The following is a 20,247-nucleotide window of genomic DNA, read 5'->3' on the forward strand; positions in this document are numbered from 1 at the left end:
CTTCCTTGGCTAAAGAGTCGACAATGCGATGACCTTTACTCCTGTCGTGCCCTTTAATCCACCTCAGTATAATGTTATTATCTACCGATGCTTTGGCTAAATCTTGGTGGAACTCTAGTACTAGCCTTGAGGTAACACGTTGTCTGTTCAAGGCTAATAGGGTTTGTCTGCTATCAGTGCAATTTGTTATGTTTTTGCCAGAAATTCCTTTCCTGGTTATTTCTTTTGTGGCGATTGAGATAACAGTCAGTTCTGTTTGAACCACACTGGTATTTTTTTACATTCCCCACTTAATCCTTAGGCTTAGTGATCTGGAGTACACTCTACATCCTGATTCTTCTTTGGTTTTTGAGCCGTCTGTATATATGCGTATTGCATTTGTACATACATAACGTATTGCGTATTGCTAATTCCCCAGAACTGGCTAATGAGGATCATTGCTGTAGATTCAAGACAAATGTATAAACCTGCCTAGGGACCTGTGCTATCTTATTAGCAGAAAGCAATCGAAGCCAGACTAGAGTAGAATGGTATGAGCCACAATAGATCTCTGCCGATTGCAGTGGATCTTTACCTCCACCGTTAACCAATATTTTAGACCTTTACCAATTTTTTTAGCACACATGGGATCGGGTTGAACTTTTGACATTTCATCCATAACAGTGAATTTGAGACCTGAGCAAATTTTCATTCCTATTTGAATCAATGTAAGCTTACACTTTTTCGCTTACTTTGACTGGACTATGTGGCGACGCTCCTACAATACACAGTCGACATTAATAAAATCAGTATAAGGCATTATTGCAGGCGGTTATCCCCGAAAAAATCCGTTGGCCGTGTGACAGCCGGTTTTCAGATGCGAGGGGGTTGAGGCGACGGATAATGGGAGGTTGAACAAAGGTGGGGGGTCTCACGAAAATTAGACGCATACAAAAAGACGCCCCGCAGTTTGCGAACGACGAATGGATGTCATTATAAAGAGAATTAACTAATAATCATTCATACGTCCTTGAAATTTGGAATATATTCTATATTAAATTTTGGTATTTCGTATTTGCTCCACAAAAAACAGGGCAGAACGGCATATCACAACCTCGTCGAATGACATTTGAATTACTGAATTCTGGCATGTGGTAGTGAATTCGAGAATCACTACACTTGTAGTCTTTTTTGCTGCTTGGGAGTTTCACTTGTCCATTTCTTCCATGACACTCATTCTAACACTATTATTCCCAGTACAGGTGTTTGTCATACTCTTCCTGGCATTCTTTGGGTTCTGTCATAGTCTGACGTTTCGTCTACTACTGCGGTAACCATGATCAAAGTTGATGAAGCAACGGATGAAGTGTCCGTGTTGGCTACGTTATGGTGAAGATACATTCGTGGTATAACAGCAGAGTGAAGAGCAACTAAACGAATTTGTTTCATTTCTGAACTCCCTCAACTCCAAAATTCAATTTACAATGAAACGGCAAACCCAAGGAATCATCGCCATCTTGGATGTACTAGTGAGCAGACCTGAAGATGGGACAGTTTTGCCAACCAAGTAGTATCATCAGGAACGAACAAAACTAACTTGTACTAACGCAATAATTAGTACTAGGAACTCATTCAATGGTACCTTACTACGGAAAGAAATGTTTCATCCACATGCATAAATAAAGACTTTAGCTTGATCGAAAAAGATTACTTGTGTGGTTCTAATTCTACCTATCAAGATGTTTTCTATGGTTTTTCCAAAAACTGAATTATTAATGAATATTTTCTGCAAGTCTAAACGCTTCCGTTAGAAGCTTCAGATCGAATAACTGTTTACGTTTTATTTTCTGGATATCTCATGATTTCTCAATTTGTACTCAGCATAAAAATTAACGAGGGCCTTATGAGTCTGACAACGTTACAAATCAAAAATTTAAAAATAATGAATACATTGATGTCACGTACGCTAATACAAAGAGGGGTTGAGGGCTTCCACAACAAATTTTGAAGATTCACTGCTTTCTTTTGTGTCTGAGCTTGCCAACGTGAGACACCAATTAAAAAAGTAATTACGCAATTAGGAAATAGACCGCGTGCGAGCTGAACTCTTTTCCTCGCGGCTACAATTAAAAACATGAACGTCTACTTCAAAAGCTAAAATAATCAAAAACAAAGAAGCTCACGAGCCGGACACTCGGAGAATGTGAATAAAGTATTAGTCCACCTAATTTAGACATAAAACCAAAACAATTACAAACATTCAAATTGAGTATGTCTTCGAACATTAATTTTATGAATTATATGAAATAGATGAGTATTTTATGTATAAGTTCATTCTTTGTTTGGAAATTGGAAGAAAATAGTAAGTAATTCTCTTTGGCAAATATAAATTCAAAGTTATATGCCAGCGCACTGATAGTGGAAGTACTAAACACAGATGAATACATTGGATCTAGGCAGAACTACTGGCTCTAATTGAGATTCAACACTGGTTAGCTCGGAGAAGATCGGTTCAAGTTTAATGAGTGGTTCAAAACTTAGTTGGAAAGAGTGAACAGACTGTAAAAATTACATTCACTTCGAATATTAGGGTAATGAAAGCTAGCCCAGTGCGAACCTACTAAGGGTTGAAACACTTCTAAAACGAATCAACTAAAAAATAATCAAGCTGGTGGTATAAATGAAAATTACTCCAAACATGCAATGATCACAGCTAAGATAATAAACATACCGTGGCACTGCACAAAGTTTGCAAAATTCTCTCGGAGCATCATTCTAATACGAGACACCAACACTACCGCGTACGGTTGTGACATAAGCCGAAACCGAAAAAGTATGCCAGTGGGTCAACTGTTGTATACATCTTCGTTGGTGAGAAAATAATTGTAACACTTTTTTAAAGCAGAAGCTTCGGTTATTTTTAGACCGATAACATATTCGAATTGTCTATAACAGTTTATTTATACTCGGCAAGTTATTTAACGAATGTCCTATCCTTTGCAATGGCCATTACAAAACGATTATCATGAGAAGAAATTTGGGTTGATTCTTCTAGTCAACATTTTGCAAAAACATCTATTTTTTAAACAAAAAAGTTCTTTGGGTTATTCAAAATTAGAAAGTAGTTAGCCATAGTTCAAGTAATCACGAACATAGACGTCTTCCCTGATGAAGACGCAGTCTATTGGATTATCAAAAATCCAAACCATACTTCTTTATCATAATAAAGAGCGGCTTGTTCAGAAGCCAAACTTTGACTTCGACCGCCAGATGAGAGAAAACCTGTCATTTTCTGCAGCTTCCACTGTAAATTAACTAGATTATACTAGTTCCTGATTTCCTCTAATTTAGAATTAGTTTTTAGTTTCATCTACTTCTTGGTATGACTTTCCTGATCACAACAACAAACCCTATTGAACAACAAAAACAAGACAAATTAAGTATCAACCGTTGTGCCAGACATTTCTAGGTTTTCTTCTATAATTATATACTGGTGAACAACTGTGAATAACTGTTTTCATTCTTTCACAGACTGATGAAAAATACTAAACACGGGGTAATCCTAATGAGTTAATTAAAAATACCTCTCTAACGGAACACAGAACGTGAAAATTTATGATTGGTGTACCTCAAGGAATAGTTTCTGGACCAGTTCTTTCAAATATGTATGTTCATGAAATTTTTCATTGGAAACTGAAAGTGGAAACTTGAAATTGGCAGATGATAAAAATGATTTTGGATCTATAAAAAATCCTAGTTAGTGCAGGCTGAGGAAATAAGGAAGACATACAAATTGAGGCACAAGAATGAAAGCAAAGAATAAAGGTAGTAACTGTTATAGTAGAAGAACGTTGAAGCAAGTAAATACATTTTTCCAGTAAGTAATGCATAAGAAATCAATATGTAATTGAAAGTTGTAAATCTGTATCAAAATTCTTGGCGCTAACAATTCTGACACATAAATAAATCGTAATGTTACCTGCCTTAGGATATATTGCCTTGCATGAAGTAGTCGACACATTCATCAGAGGATAACTGCCGACATTCAAGGTACCACCCAGGTGGACAAGCGAGAACTTACCTGTAAAGAAAGAAAGCGAATTCAATTTCAACTATTCCAAACAGGAATAAACGTCATTTTACGGAGGCGGCGTGGAACTAGTACCATTTTGAACATGAAAGATAGCGTACGTAGGTTTTCACATTATATCGGTGAGAATTTAGTACCTGGAAGGTAACTAACGAAGAGTAACTAATAATAATAATGTTCGTTTGTAACGATCAACACTCCCAATTCTTATCTGTACATGAAAAACGAAGATGTATTCATGTAAAAGTGTTTTCAAATAAGTGGGTATAAAGATTAAAAACAATTATTTCATTTCAACTTCAACAATAATTCAAAAAAGTGTGTCCCATTTTCAAGAAAGGAGATAGAAGAGATATTTCAAATTATCGGCCTATCTCTATTATTCGCAACTTTGCAAAGGTTTTTCAGATTCTGCTGGAGCGAGTTATATATCGGCATGTAATTTGCAATATAATATTGTATTACAAATAAATAAATAAATGAATAAATGTGCATACTCTGGAGATATCTCGGTCCACAGCACTCATCTACATAATCTGCTGTGCATGTACGTCAGCTATGAATGTTATGTGTGGCAGGTAATAATGTGGCTGCAAGTGAGTAAGAAACGATCCAGGTTGTGATAAGTAAATTCAAATCGACATTAGCGTCAATCTCCTTTCACTACGCCACCTTTTAATTGAGACATCGTCCGTCCAGCCACACAAAAATGTCAAACAGGTGTTGTCACAGCATGTAATGCGTCCCATATCGATGATTTACTCATGCATTAAATACCACCCACCAAACTTTCAACAAAGCAATATTGATACGTCACTACTTTAAATATGAAACAGGCTGCACGTTGATTCAGCATTATTCATAGAATTACAATTACATAAAACACGGCGATCGATCAAGATAACCGCATAGAAAAAAAAAGTCTCGAAATCCTACAATGAAATAAGTATTCGAAAAGTGAAATAAGAGACAACGACCTGGACGCCATTGTGTTTCGAGAAATGAGTGTTTATTCTTTTATGATAATTTCGAATTTCCGGAACAGATAAAACGCCACTCCAACAAGCACACTCATGTTCAGAAGATAACGAGATGGAGTGTATGTGATTGTGGTTGGATATGAGCTCTAATGGTAATCTTGAACTTTATGACGAAGAATTTATTCGGTTTTGTCTAACCTATTTCAGTAGTTTCTGTATACATTTTAATGTAGAATACAGTAGAGTGGCAATTCTGGATTTTAATTAAAAAAAAGAAAAGGAACCATTCAAGTAATTTTATTGATGAAAACGGAAACTCTATGTTCTGCAATTTTTGAGTCATTTCTTCTTTCTTGTCTTTGTTCTGTCAAAAGTCTAAACAATACTTCACATAGGACGGGATCTATTTGCAATATTATAACATTAGATCACTACTACAGATAGTATTTACTGTCCAAATATTGTGGGGCATTTTATTCTCAATAACAAAAGTGGATAGTTTTACAACTAATACAACAATTGCTCCAATTGCATATTTACTAGCATTTGTGTCCAACTAATAATCTGGATAAACTAGTATAAGATCGGCTCATAAAACAAAGTGATTTTGTAATTTGGACTGAATTACCCATGAATTTCTAACAGTTACCAACCGTTCCAAGAATACTCTTAAATTGTTTGTGTTTTAGGAATCGGCAATGTTGGAAATCTTGGTTTTATTTCATCAGTTGCTATAATAATAATAATAATAATCGTCTTTATTGTTACCCAGCTGTAGTTACTTACAAATATTTAAATGAATTAGAGAGCTAGTTGCTGACATAACAAAAGGCGAAGTTCAACTTAGTTAGCACAAGTGCTACTGAGTTGTTCTTCCACTCAACCTCAAAAAGATTCTACCTAAGCTGAAACAAAAAAAAAGTAATACATGAAATAAAAAAAAGATGGGATTGTTCCAATATCTATTTGGATGCTGGAGAGGACGTCCATTACCAAGACTCATTCTGGTCTCATAATGATGAAAAGTGTATAGGGTTGGGCAGTTTATATTTAAAGTTGGCTTTCGAACACAAGTAGTTTGAATCTTTTCCGTAAAACAGAAAGTTCTGAATTTCTTATTTCTTTTGGTAACAGGTTGATCACTTGGCAAATATTATAGCTAAAAGATCGCTTGAAAAATTCAGTTTTAAAACCAGGTGGGGAAAGAGTAGCACCCCTATAAGATCTGATAATTCAGCTCCTTGTTTTCGCTCATTTTCATTTGATTATTTTTTTATATTGTGTTCTTCAAAACTCAGTAAGATATTAGAAAGTTCCACAGAGTAACTTCCACGAAATATAAAGAATTCAAATAGCAGACGACTGAATTGGATATACTCGCATAAGACATGCCTGACAATCTAACAGTCTAACATTTGGGTAGTTCCCCAATTGTCGAAGTGATCAGGCCGAGGTGCGCTGGGTCCTAAAATTCTTAGTCCAGCCGCTTCCTTTGCTAAAGAGTCGGCAATGCGATTACCTTTACTCCTGTCGTGCCCTTCAACCCACCTCAGGATAATGTTATTTTCTTCCGAGGCTTTGGTTAAATCTTGGTGACACTCTCGTACTAGCCCTGAGGTAACACGTTGCCTGTTCAAGGCTAGTAGGGCTTGTCTGCTGTCAGTGTCAATTCTTTTGTGACAACTGACATACCAGCCACTTCTGTTTGGACCACGCTGGTATTTTTTTCCAATCCCCACTTAATCCTTGGGCTTAGTGATCTGGAGTACACTCCACATCCTGAGCCTTCTTTGGTTTTTGAGCCGTCTGTATATGTGCGCATTTGTAGCATCTGACTCTGTGTTCTGTTTAATTTGTATTTTGTAGGTTCTATTAAACACAAACCTAGGTTCAATTGCATCACTGGTTGCCTGCAGCAGAGGTTGCGCAGTAAGCGCTTCCCACCATAGGCCCAGCCTCAATTGACTCATTTCTACTTCGAGGTTTCCACCAGCCGGTTTACACAGGTCCAGAGGGGTCAGACCCGTAATTAATTCCATTGCCGCGGTTGGTGTTGTTCTCATGGCTCCTGTGATGTTTAAACAAGACAGTCGCTGTATTTGATTTATTTTTGGATGGCCGTTGCTTGTAGAACTTTCGGTCCCCATGCAATGGCTCCGTACGTTAACATAGGACTTATTATTGCAGTGTAGATCCAGGTGACCACACGCGGTGTGGTCCCTATGCGCGTCCCACTGTCCTCCGACATTGTTCATAAGCCACGTATGCTCTTTTTGCTCTACTCTGTAGGTGAGAGTTCCATGTTAGCTTCCTGTCGAAGTACCAAGGTATTTCACCTCTTCAGACAATTGATAAATTAGGTGAGTTCAGTTTTTACTTATTCTAATCAATCGCTACGAACAAGTAATCCTCTGCCAGTCTCCCCAATATGACTGAGTAGAGAATGTCTTAGGAAAATTTTCTGTTATTAACATTTTATTCATTCTATTAACGAATTACTACTCTCCGTATGTTTAGACTTTTCAGTTGGCACCGCATTTCCTATTCTGCAGGATGATTTGAAGAAAACTACTAAGAAAATCGTATCAAAATGAAAAATGATCAACTACATTTGAAAAACCGAATGATAATTTTTTCCGTAGATAATATCATCATAACGTTTCAAACAGCCCCTGTATAACTACGTTATAATCACTACACCTTTGTTGACAATATTTCAGTTATCGGATCAATATACATTACCTGGTTGAGACATTTTCTTTACGTGAGTAAATATATGCCGCAAAATGAGGCTACGTTTGATTATTGTTTATTCAATGATTTATTCTACACGGTCCAATTTTCCGTTTTAAACTCTTGAAAGCAGTGCAAATATTTACGGAGGTTGGTATGTTCAGAAGTAAAATTCAAGAGTGTTGATGCAAACTAAAAACATAAGAAATGGTTGTTTACTTCCATTCCTAAAAATATTGTATTAAAATTCACTTGAGAATTCACCGTGAGATGCTGACGAGATGCCTGCCGAGACGAGATACCTGTCAGATGATAGCCGGTTGGTTATCGAGTCAGATTCATAAAACCACTGTTATTCTGAAAGTTGGTTCGAGTCCAACTTTGAGGCGATGAGTGTTCACTAAGTAACGTGCACGTTGAAAAGTAAGATCTCGTTAATCTTCGGCTCACAAAAGTTTATTGTTCAGAGGTTGTCGTTTGAACGTAACGACAGTTAGTTAATGGAAACCGCATTTTTAAACCATATATTCGTAAAATAATATATAAATTTTGATAAATCCAAAAATTGAAGAAGCGCTAGATGAAATTTAATAAAGTGTAATTAGGATTACTATAGATATCCTATTTGTCTCAGAACAAAAATTATTTTTATCAATACTTTGATAAAATAAATTGGCGCCCAACGTGGGGCATGCAAAATGTAAGATAATGATGGAATTTCAGCAAAACATGATAGATTTTCTGCTATCCATTGCAGGATTTTCAGGAAACCGGAAAATGAACAAATGAAACCGTTACAATTCCTTAATGAAATGAATAATACATTATTTATGAAAATTTTAAAAAAGAAAGATGGAATAAACTATGGAACAACGATAAGTCAACTTGAATTATGTGATTCAAGGAAATAAAGACTAGAGAAAGGAAAACCTCGATATGATTGGCACAACAAAGACAACAAGAACTGATAAGATTCAAAAAATAAAAAAACAATGAAAGAAAAACGATAGAAAAAATACGAAAGAAGAGATTGAAGACGGCAAATATCTTGGCAGGATAAGGCTGTCATTCTCATCTCTGAATAAGTTATGTGAGAACAGATTATTATGCATCTTTTATCAGGTCAATAAAATAGTTCAGGATGTTTTTGGTGGATTACTAGAAAACCTAGCAATAGACCTGACCATAGTTTCTCAATTGGAAGCACGGTTACAGTATTAACCTCATTGACCTCAGACTACTCACTGTCCTAGTATTCAAAGAATTGATTTCCAATGGTAGATGTGAACAAGCTTAAAGTATAAAATTAAAACATGTCAAAATCCACTATTTCGAGACAAAATCCACCACTGCCTCCCTCCATGAAGTTTCTTTTTCTCCATTATGTTCGTCTTTTGAAATTGTTATGCAAGTGAACTGTCTGAAGACAATACACAATGCCACAATGCCATGGAGCAAATTGCCGAATATTCACGAATGCATATCCTTAGATCCTAGCACGTTCTTCATGTCAACTATTTCGCAGAGAACCAGAGTCCGGCTAGTCATTATAACTCTCTTGTTCTCAACAAAAAAAAAAAGAAACATAATCGAACTAATACAAATAAGTATTCAGCGGACCAGTCTCGGGGAGAGATCATCGACATCATCAGCCTGTTGTCGGTCGACAGACAGATGTGGAACCACCTGCCCAGCAACAAACAGCTGGCCGCGTTAAATATACTCGTATACCCTTAGTGGTAGGAGTTTTTTTTCATTTTTTATCCTCTCACCGACTGAAACAGACCGCTCTTTCAATAACCTCGATTCGAGCCTAAGGGAGAGCCGGGTTGAAGGGGGAAAGGGTTTGTCAATGTTCCAGTAAAAACCATGAGTGATTTTGGGAATTTCTGAAGCTTTGCCGTTCTTTGACAAACCTCAAGAGTCATTTGTCAGGTTGGAAAGTTGAAAGAATCCTACCCAATGAAACATAAGGCGACTACCTGAGAAAATGAATATAAAAATATGTGTGCAACACAATATACAGGGTGGGCCATCGAAAACTTGACATGGAGATTTTGGGTACTAATCTTGCAAATCCGGAAAAACGCTCAGACAGGTCGATTTTTATTGGGAGGGGAGTTTTTTTCCCATTTACAGCGTCGTTACTTCAACCCCGGAGCAGAGGGATGAACAAGTTTTGGAATTCTCTAAACAATGGAGTACATTTTTTGAACTTGGACATATTTAAAAGAGTTCTTTCCGATAATTAACTTTTTCAATATTGTTAACAGCAACAAATAGTTGTACGCCACTGCTCAGTTGGAATGTATTTGTTTCTTACGCTACTTTTTTGTGAATCTTTTAGTTCTTCTCTGATAAGAGGACTATTTCAATTGAGAAATGGTTAAAAATGGTGTTTCTATTTCTCATTTTTATGTTAAAAGTGATATCTACATTATTACTAGTAGTGAGTGCCGTAAAGTGTTGCTAAAGAAATAATGGTTTACATAACTGCAGAGAGGGTTGAGTTGGTTGAACTGTACTATGGAAATAGACGTTATGCTGCGAGAGCCGCTGAACTGTTCAATCAACAACATGAGAAGAATGTATGTTTTCGATTTGATCGCAAAATTTAGCGCAACTGGATCTGTAACAAATAAAAAAAGGCCAAAGTAATAAATAAGGCGACACAAGTGGCAAATCTGGGCCATGTTGAGCTTGACCATACTTACAAGATTAAATTAACGCAAGAACTGAATGAAGATGATTACGATCGACGCTTGCAATTTTGCCAGTTGATTAATGACTGAACGGTGAAAAATCCACATTTTGTTTTCAACATTTGCTTCAGTGATGAATGTTTTTTATCCTAAATGGCACAGTTAATCACCATAATTGTCGCTATTGGGCTGATTCAAATCCTCACATTTTTCATAAAGTGCATACTCAACGTCCGCAAAAATTAAATGTATGGGCTGGAATTTTTGGTGACCGTATTGTTGGCCCATTGTTTTTAGAAGGCAATTTAACCAGATAAATGTGTCTGGAGCTTCTGGAAGATACTATTAATCCCCTTCTCACTGATATTATTGAAAATTACCACAATTATCGGGAGGATCTGTTAATAGTTCAACAAGATGGGGCTCCTCCGCATGTTCGGCAGTATCAGGCTTTTCCGGATCATCAGATTGGGAGGCGGGGCACTATCGAATGGCCACCCCGATCAGCAGACCTTTCGCCGTTAGATTTCTTTCTGTGGGGTCATTTGAAAGGCAGAATTTACTGTACTCTTCCTGCATTACTCGAAGATTTACGGCAACTAATCACAAGTGAATGTCGCCACCAAATCACTGCAGAAATGCTCCACAATGTTCGAGAACGTTTCCAGCAGAATCTCTATTATTGCATGGAAGCTGGAGGTGCCCATTTTGAGCATATGCTAACATGAGAATGAAGAAAGTAACTTCAACTCTAAACTTAATATGATTCGTCCAAATTAAAAAAAAAATGTACACCGTTGTACAAGATCTTTCAAACAATGTGCGGCTCGCCCCCAGTTCCCTATTAAAATTCCAAGGGTTGTTCACCCCTCTGCTCCGGGGTTGAAGTGACGACGCTGTAAATGGGGAAAAAACTGTCCCCCCCCCAATAAAAATCGACCTGCCCGAGCGTTTTTTAGGAATTGCAAGATTAGTACCCAAAACCTCTATATCAAGTTTTTGATGGCCCACCCTGTATTACTTTTATTCGACATCCATAATATGTAACTATATCACAGAAATGACATCAATCCAGTGTAATAACCACTCATGAATTATAGTCTTTCGAGTTCAAGGATCGTTATTTATTGATGTAAACGGGTAATAGTAACTTATGAAATTTATTTAAAGGTATAATTGCTTTCATCGTTATCGAAAGTAAACTACATCTCAAGATAATTTATGCAACTTCTAAATCTTTTATTCGATCTCAATCTAGACTCCAGAGTAATGTTCAGAGGTCATTGGACGTTCTAATCTGTTTTTGTTACAAGAGAAAAACAGGGTATTTGCTCTTTTGCACGGAATTCCATAATAACTGACGAATTTCTTTGCATTGATTGCCATTTTTTGATATCGTCTATAAGGAACTTTTTTCTCCAAAAATTCAATCACCAACACGTCTCCTCGAAATCCTAGATGTTTAATGAACAGGGGAATTAGGCACACAAAGGACAACGACCTCTAGTAGGATAAAGACGAGTGACATTCGATATTTCGGAACCTTCACTCTTTGTTCCCAAACTAAATATTTATAGTTGCCGACGAGTACCACCATAAATATATTATCTAGACGATGCTCGCGAGGAAACGGCTCACATAGACGCATGTGGCCCGAAAGTAACTTTCAATATTAATGAATTGACTCCAGACAGGTATGCAGAGTGAAACTTCAGTTGAATGAGGTGAAAAAAAACTTCTGTAAGGTCCAGACGAAAATGACCATCGTCTATGAAGAAACTGTAAAAAAGACCTTCAATTCTCTTGCATCCCCATAGTTAGATTAGATTTCTTGGTTTTTCTGGTGACCATACAGTCCACTCATAAGTAAGGTTGTGTAGAAGATCCTCGTTTAATTTTTCGTATTTTGCCTGCATTCAACTACCTCGATATTGATATCTTTCTCCATCACTTTCTATCTCACGAGTGATAACATGGCTCCAGTTATTTTTTGTTTTATTTACGTTATTCTTCGCATTTTTCTTATACTAATATCCTTTTCAGCATATCCATTTTGAACGAATCTTCAATATTGGGCAGGTACTCCATGGTTACATTTAAAGGACTCATTTTATTGAATGTTTCCTTCTCAATTTTTTCACCCAGATACTCACTATAAGACTAAATTTTCTAATAGTACAAGAATGTTTGTGAATATAAACGAGGAAAAAGACAATCGAAGCTCCCGGTCTTGAAATTATAGACAAACTGATGAACAGGTAGACGAGAAACTGACAGATGAGTGGAAAAGTAGGGATTCAAATAACAGAGTGATGATTGAAAATACTTCTGAATACTTCTCACTCGCATTTGAATAGGTGTGAACCACAATAAACCCTTGCGGGTTGCGGTGGAGGGTCGAATAGACCCACTTACTTGTGACTCACATATTGTTACTCACATATATATAAACGATCGCTTCAAAAACAATTCACTAACTTTCTTCGAAAGCTTCTGATAATTCCTCTTCCATATTCTCCGTTTCACTATCACTGTCGTTATTTAAATCAATGATGAATTTATTTCCACCATTGATATGAAAGTGTCCAATCTTCAAACAGTCTTTTTCAACTAAGTTTTTTTTTTTAATCCTTTTCTGCCAGTCTTCTTCGGTAATATTAGATACTTCTTCTTTAACTAGCTCTATCACCATCTTATAAAATTTTGGAAAATTATTTTTACGCCTGATGCTTTGTTTCAATTTTTCCCAAATCAACTCGATGGGATTGAAAACACAAAAATAGGGGGAAGTCTCAGTAAGGTGTGTCCATACTTTTCAGCAATACTCTCAAGGGCATACACTTTTTCAAATGTGTTTGTCTTTAAAACTTCAAGTAGTTGGTTTTTGGTATAGTTATCTTCAAAATACAAATTGTTATCCATTTAAAAACTTTGTATTTCATCTTTCCTCGAATTTTTATTCGGTACTTTGATGAGCTGTCGCGAATGATAAGAAGCGTTGTCAAGACCTATTACACTATTCGCATCCAAATTTGGCATCAATGTGTTTTCAAACCATTCTTTACTTCCTCCGCAATGCACAATTATTAGTCGCGATCCTTTGTTAGCAGGCATGTTAGGTGTACATATTCTCGAACCATCAGTCCACCCTTTCGTAGCTGTGTTGTGAGTGTCAAACCAAGTTACGTCCAAATAGAATTTGCCGTTGTTCTTGTCTATATTTAGTTATTTGTTCTAAGTATTTGTTACGCAATTCCACTATTCTTCTGCTTTCCATAACTGCTTGACGTTTGTTCATTATTTTAAATCTAAAACCTAGTTTCTTTATCCAACTCTGAAGAGTTTTGTCACAGCAGCTCACGCTATTGCCGGAAGTATTCAATTTCTTCCTTATGATTTCAATTGTAAGAATCTCATTGCTTTTGTAACAGTCGTATATTTTTTTTATGATTTTATTAGATGAACATCTAAAGGTTTTAGTAATCCAGTTCATAAGGTTTGTTTTTGACTATTTCACGTACAGTTGATAAAGAAATTTTTGTCAAATCTGATGTTGCTAATAATAGTTTTTTTTCTCGAAACCAAACTTGATATATAGATTCATATATACATGAAAACATACTCTCTGTGTTTCAATATTCAAATGCATCCGAATCTTATTCACTGGTTCGCATTGTTCACCATCGCTATTGGAATCACTACACAGGAAAAAGTCTGCGTTGTTATCACACTCGTTATTACTATTAGTAATTGTCCAAAGACGCCACATTTTGAACAAATAACAAAAATTTAAAGTAATTATAACTTCACCAATATCGAATTTCAACACTCAAATCGCGATCAGTTCCTGAACTGAACATTGACGACACGACGGCGATAACCATCCCCGCATTCCCGATTTCTATTCGTCACCGTAACATGACTTCAAATTTAATTTTATGACTCTTCAGCCAATCATAAAACTCGGTTAGTCAAAATTATCCAATACGAACTGCCAGTTTTTCAGCCCACGTGGACTAATTCGTAGCGGCATATTTCTTTGTATTGTTTTTTTTGGCTTTTGAGTTCGCCAAAAGCTTTAAAAATTACTGTATCAGTTACTTCGACTATATCTATTCAACAGTTGAAAAAATTTATGATAAAAAATAACCCATTCTTCAACCTTGCACAACCCTTATTTTTCAAATACCAATTCCATGCTAGATAACATTTCTAGAAAGCAACGGGTAAATCAGAACAAGTTATTTTTGAATGTAACAAGAATTTTAGATAAGAACCTATTAAATCTCAGAAACATTAAAGTTGATTTAAATTAAATTCTCTGAACATAATATTATTATTTTGATGAAACGCAGCTGATTTACTTTTTTATCTGTAACAATTGTATATATAAAACGATATAACATATATGTTTGGAACAAAACTTAGTAAATATTTATAGAATGACGTGGGATTCATACGATATTCAATATTTTGATAAGCTCAAAAACACCTTGTTTAAGCAAAGCAAAGTTACTGTCATCAAGAAACTAACAACATTGCAAAATTGAAACATTCAGTTTCAAAGAACAGTTATTTCTCAAAGAACATGCTCACGAATAAATTCTTTAAAAAATTAAGTTTATTCTAAGCTTTTTCAAATTCTAAAATCCGGCTCGGAGGACCAGAATGTTCTTCTGGTACTTTTCATGGCATTTTTCACTGAAAATTTTGATAAACATTTAGCACCAATACAAGAATATTACCCTTCAAATATAATGAAAACAAAATAAAAAGACTGAATGAACAACGTGTGAGACAAACATATAGGGGTGTATGAGAACATAGGCTTTTACAGCCGGAGTCACGATTAAAGAGAACCAAATCCGGATTGGTAAGCTGTGATCTAACTTACTCCATAGGGGTGTTTTGAAACATAAAAAATTAAGGGTGGTTTGTTCATATCTTTTTATTGATTTTCGTACAATATATCGAATCAATGTTGAGTATATAAAATCCGTGCTATTCGGTGAAAGGGCGTTTGAATCCACACTCTGCTGTATAAGGCGTAATAGAAAGTATGAAATAAATTTAAATGGTAAAAGGAGGCATGCTGTGTGTTGAAGGGACCATGTTGAATGCCATGAGAAATTCAACAACGATCCCTTCTAATGTAAAAGTCTTGCAAATTTTTGTTATGTCGTTCTGTGAATTTTTCAATTAAAATGGTCTCAGGTAGTACATACAACTTTTTCTATTAGGACGATAGTTGGTTCACGGGATACAATTTACCGAGTGGTCTGTCTAATGTATTATTAACATGGCAATTTTAACTTCAAATTATCTCGAAAACTAATCGTTTCAAAAATTTTCTTTTAACAGAGTTGTAAAGGTATTCGAAAGACCTTTAAAAAAGGTGCCACTCGACCTACTTTACCTATCTAAATAAAGCTCGTCGGACGCACCCCTCCAAGGGGGTGCGTACTACAAAAAATCTGATTAGTCTGAAAGGTGTCCCCCTTTAATTAGAAATCGACGTGTCCGAGCTTTTTTTAAAAATCTTACTTTTTATATTCAAAAACGGCTCTGTTATGTTTTCGTTGTTACACACTGTATGTTTCAGTATCGAAACATATTCCCACCTGTCTTAATATAGACACATTCCTTTCAAATCAATGTATCAGGTATTTCCTTTTGCTTGTCAAATTTGAATTACAATTTTATTCAAACATTATTTGTCTCTACTCTTTCCTCATGTTGTTATTTGTTGCTTCTTATCTGGACAACATAATTAACAATATCTTTCAAGCTTCCCAATATTACTACATTTTCAAAAATTATTTGGAATTCCATGCCACAACTGTATAGAATACGTACTTGCATGAAATTAACTTTTTCTTTTTCACCATTTTCAATCTTCTTCCTATTCTAATTGAGTCATGGCTACCAATGAAAAATATTCAATCTAACCGACTGCGCCAAAACTTTATTTACGAACTTTTAATAAAGTTTATTCGTTCTAGCGCCTACATAGATAGACTCCAACCAACGAATATAAATAACAATGATAATAAATATTGAATGAAGTCGGTGCGATAAAATATACCATTCTATTTTCGTCAGGCTATACTCAGAAAATTTAAATTTCGACAATGTATCTTCATTGAACCAGACCTCCAAAGGCTGATTAACATGTTAACGACATTCGCGGAAGGTATATTTTTAGTACCGCGACCCCGATGTTCAGTGGCGCACATCAAGGTCTGACTTGACGGATGGTTCACATCAAAAACCAACTCATCTGGACATGTATTTGACATAACCATGGATGAAGTTCCTGGGTGTAGAATTCCGCACAAATGGTCGATAAATCAACGTGACCTCTACCTGCAGCTTGTATCTGACTTTTGTTGTTACTCATACTGCTGCATATAAGTTTGTATTGATACAACTATTTGAAAAAGTATGACTAACTCATTTGAACTGTTTTGATTCATCATTGAATTTGACAAAAACTAGAATATCCATTGATACTTTCTCTCAAAATAATCATGTCTTCATCGTATCAGGTGCTTTCGACTTAGTTATGTTTTGATTGGTGCATGGACTGTCTTGATTTAACATATACTTGTAGTAGTTCACTAAACAACTGAATAAAAGCTTATCAACGCTGCATCCATTCTTCTATAAGCATCCCGTTGAATGCGGCTTGGTACTTATATCATCATTCTCATCAGGCCTACATTTTGAGTCGGTTTCAAAGCTGTTAATATATCCACACATGTATTTAAAGTTACAACAAAAATTTATGACTTGGCCACTTTCCCAAAATAAATCCGATAGACCAGGTATCGAAACAATTTTATTTTCAAGGTAAAAGCGCAGCCCCAGTATTCCTTGGCTTACCTCTCGAAACTTTTTGAAGCTCCCTGTACAGGGACTTAGCCATTTGTGCACAGGTAGAATTTAGAATAACGCATCTCCAAAATGTTATTTTAATTTGATCAGTAAAAATCGGTTGTTTTCAGAAGAATTTTTTTAGCGCAGAGTCAAGTGAAGAATTTTGGAGAGGAAGTGAGTAGACTTGATATTGACTCAGTTGAAGAGTTAGCTCGAGTAAATCTATCTTGACCGCAACATCAAATAGGAGGTGTGAAGATCAAAAAGTTACTGCAAATGGTCTTGCTACTACTAATTTTATAGAAGTAGACGTGTTTGTTGCCGCCAGCAAAGCAATGTTTTGTCTACATCACAAAATATAAAAGAGTGTGTATGTTTCTGAATGAGTCGCTATCATGCCAACTTAATCAAAAAAGAAAATGATGTAGTTCAAGAACGTTTCGGGTCGATAAAATATGAGGTAGTGTCCTTGGTCTCTTTCTTTTGTTAGAAAATTCGCAGATATGAATTGCACAATCGTTTTCATACAAATACTTATATAGTCACAAGGTTACAGTCAGTGAAATAAGTTGAATACGGAACCGTTTTTCAATAGCCATGAAAATATATATATGGTATATTGTTTTTTGTGAAATAAAATTATGGAATGGAAGCTGAAGAACACCAGAGTTAATATCCAGTCCAGAAGCAAAAGTCGCAGGATGTTGAGTACCCCACAAAGAAATTGCAAATTCAGATACTGATTATACAGCTGACATCAAATTATTATGGCTAAGGAAAAGATAAGGTATTCTTCAATATGCCCTTCAGAATGTGTGTGTAGTGTTTCATTTAAAAGAAGGCTGAATTGATACAAATCAATTTACGCAGCCATTTTCTTAAATTTGGCATTTTGAAATTTCGTGATATTGCTTACAAATAACAACAAAAACTAGTGGAGGGACGATGCCATTTAGAACATGGCTCCAAAGGAGAGGGTAATTTTGGTGAAATGGAAGATTTTTATTCTATTGAAACATTTAAACTAGAGGAATCAGCATGTTTTTATTACCAGAAATGAGTTACTGAAATAGTCGACTTATTGACAGTTGTGACTTTTGTGTGACCGCAAGTAGCCGTGGCGTTAAATTTCGACTTAAAAATCGTGATCAATCGACCAAAATACGTAGATCTAATTGAAAATTCCACATAAATTAACTGGGTCATTTCTGCAACTGATATTTCTATTTTATGTTTAGTCAAGTACAGTGTAATAATTAAAAATGATGGCAAACCAACTATATTTTTGGTAATTTATTTCTTTAAAAAATCTCTTTTTTAGAATATGGTATCTAAAAACAATTGGAATAATCTAAACCACATTTGTGTTTGTAATATTTGACCGATGCAGTCATATCAACATAAACAATGAAGTACCAGAAAACATCTATGGGAAAAAATATATATATTTTTCAATGAAAACTGTAAAGTTGCTCGAAAAAAAGTTTAAAGGAAAGTGGAACAATGTATAAAGATGACGGGTGAACCAAATCGAGTGTATCACGATCGTTTTTTGGTGTAAAACAGAAGGTGGAGAGTGGCCTTCTTTTGATATTCGATGGGATGACGTCGCGTTTTAACTTTAGAACCATGTTCTGCTCATGGTTTTATGTAGGTACAAACGCATTGGGGCAAAACCAAAAATTTACAGGTTGAAGAAGTCGCCAAAAGGCATCCACCTACGCCCCTGACAAGCAACCCGATTCTCAACTTACCAAACAACTCCGAAGGCTCCGTATCCAATGGGCCTGTCCGGTTGGACCTGTTCCTGCGAATGGGCCGGTGTAGCCGCATGCTGCGGATGGTAGTAGGGCTGGGCGGCGTGCAGGCCCCCCTGCTGACCCGCTCCGGCCGTGGGGCCCGCTGTTCCCTGCATTCGGCTCATTGACACGGACATCGACACCCTCGAGTGGCAGTTCGGGACTGCCACAGCCATGTAATGTTGACCCAGATCGATGGTTTGTCACACTATGACCATTTCACTACTGGGCCCAATTTTCGACCCCAATTTCCTCGACTTTTGACGCCGGCACTGTGTTTTCGGGCCTCCGCAACTCACTATCCACAACCAGTATCACAGTTTGTCGCTTGAAACGCACGGGTGTCAGTTTCGGTTGAACTGAACTGAGGGTAGACTTGTAAATAAAAATAAAAGGGTTCGGTTCTGCGTCTGAGTGACACGAGCTGCACTCTCTAGAGAGGTTCGGTGCGGACTAAATTTTAAATGGCTGCTCGGCTCTTGTTAGCTGTCAGGCGACAGAGAGCGCTTGCGCCGTGGCCAATCAACAGCTGATTGCGGTTTGGGTCGACTACTGTGAGCGAAACAAAGGGATTGTGCGTGGTTCTAGGGTCGGGCCAGAATTTTCGGTAATTTATACTTGTTTTGGGTCTTTGAATCTATTTTTCGAGTTTTGTGAACTGTCAAAACGTTCTTTAAGCATTTTTTCGAAGTCACAGAAGATAAGATGAGAATACGAAGAATATTTATGATACAGGTCAAAGCCAACTAAGTATTTAATAAATTCTGCTTCTGCTAAAAACGATTTACGAGTTCAAAAATAAGTCCTTTGTTCCGAAATTTTTTTTAGTGTTTAAAAATCTGTTTTTCCGTTAACCAGCTGTCGCACCCCTACGAACGACAACCCTCAGAAGACTAAACTTGTGCGAGCTAAGGATTAACGGTGTCTTACCTTTTAAAGTGTGATTCCTAACACTTGTTGAAACCCTCCAATCTGAAGTAACTGGAGTAAACAATAATCTCAATAGATAGGATATCTAGGATAGAAAATCACTTGTTAATGGTACTGCATAATATGAATAAGGTTATACTTGGCGAAAAAAAGTA

The 20,247-nt window shown here is 36.2% G+C and overlaps 1 protein-coding gene across 5 annotated transcripts in view; it reads right to left on the minus strand.

The window, feature by feature from the left end:
* Positions 1–19,633, minus strand: part of nmo (serine/threonine-protein kinase nemo) — a 196,389-nt gene extending 176,756 nt beyond the window's left edge. For all 5 annotated transcript variants that reach the window (XR_012465493.1, XR_012465494.1, XM_074175507.1 and 2 more), the window contains exon 1: positions 19,118–19,633. Coding sequence is in view for 3 of the 5 variants with exons in the window: in XM_074175507.1 (XP_074031608.1) it covers positions 19,118–19,338 (221 nt within the window). In the remaining 2 variants the exon portion in view is untranslated. The remainder of the gene's footprint in view (positions 1–19,117) is intronic.
* Between the last annotated feature and the right edge of the window lie 614 nt (positions 19,634–20,247).

This window comes from Leptinotarsa decemlineata, unplaced genomic scaffold (genome assembly GCF_025532065.1).
Source record: "Leptinotarsa decemlineata unplaced genomic scaffold, Ldec_3_MD MMD2_tig00001064_RagTag_RagTag, whole genome shotgun sequence".
Lineage (NCBI taxonomy): Eukaryota > Metazoa > Arthropoda > Insecta > Coleoptera > Chrysomelidae > Leptinotarsa > Leptinotarsa decemlineata.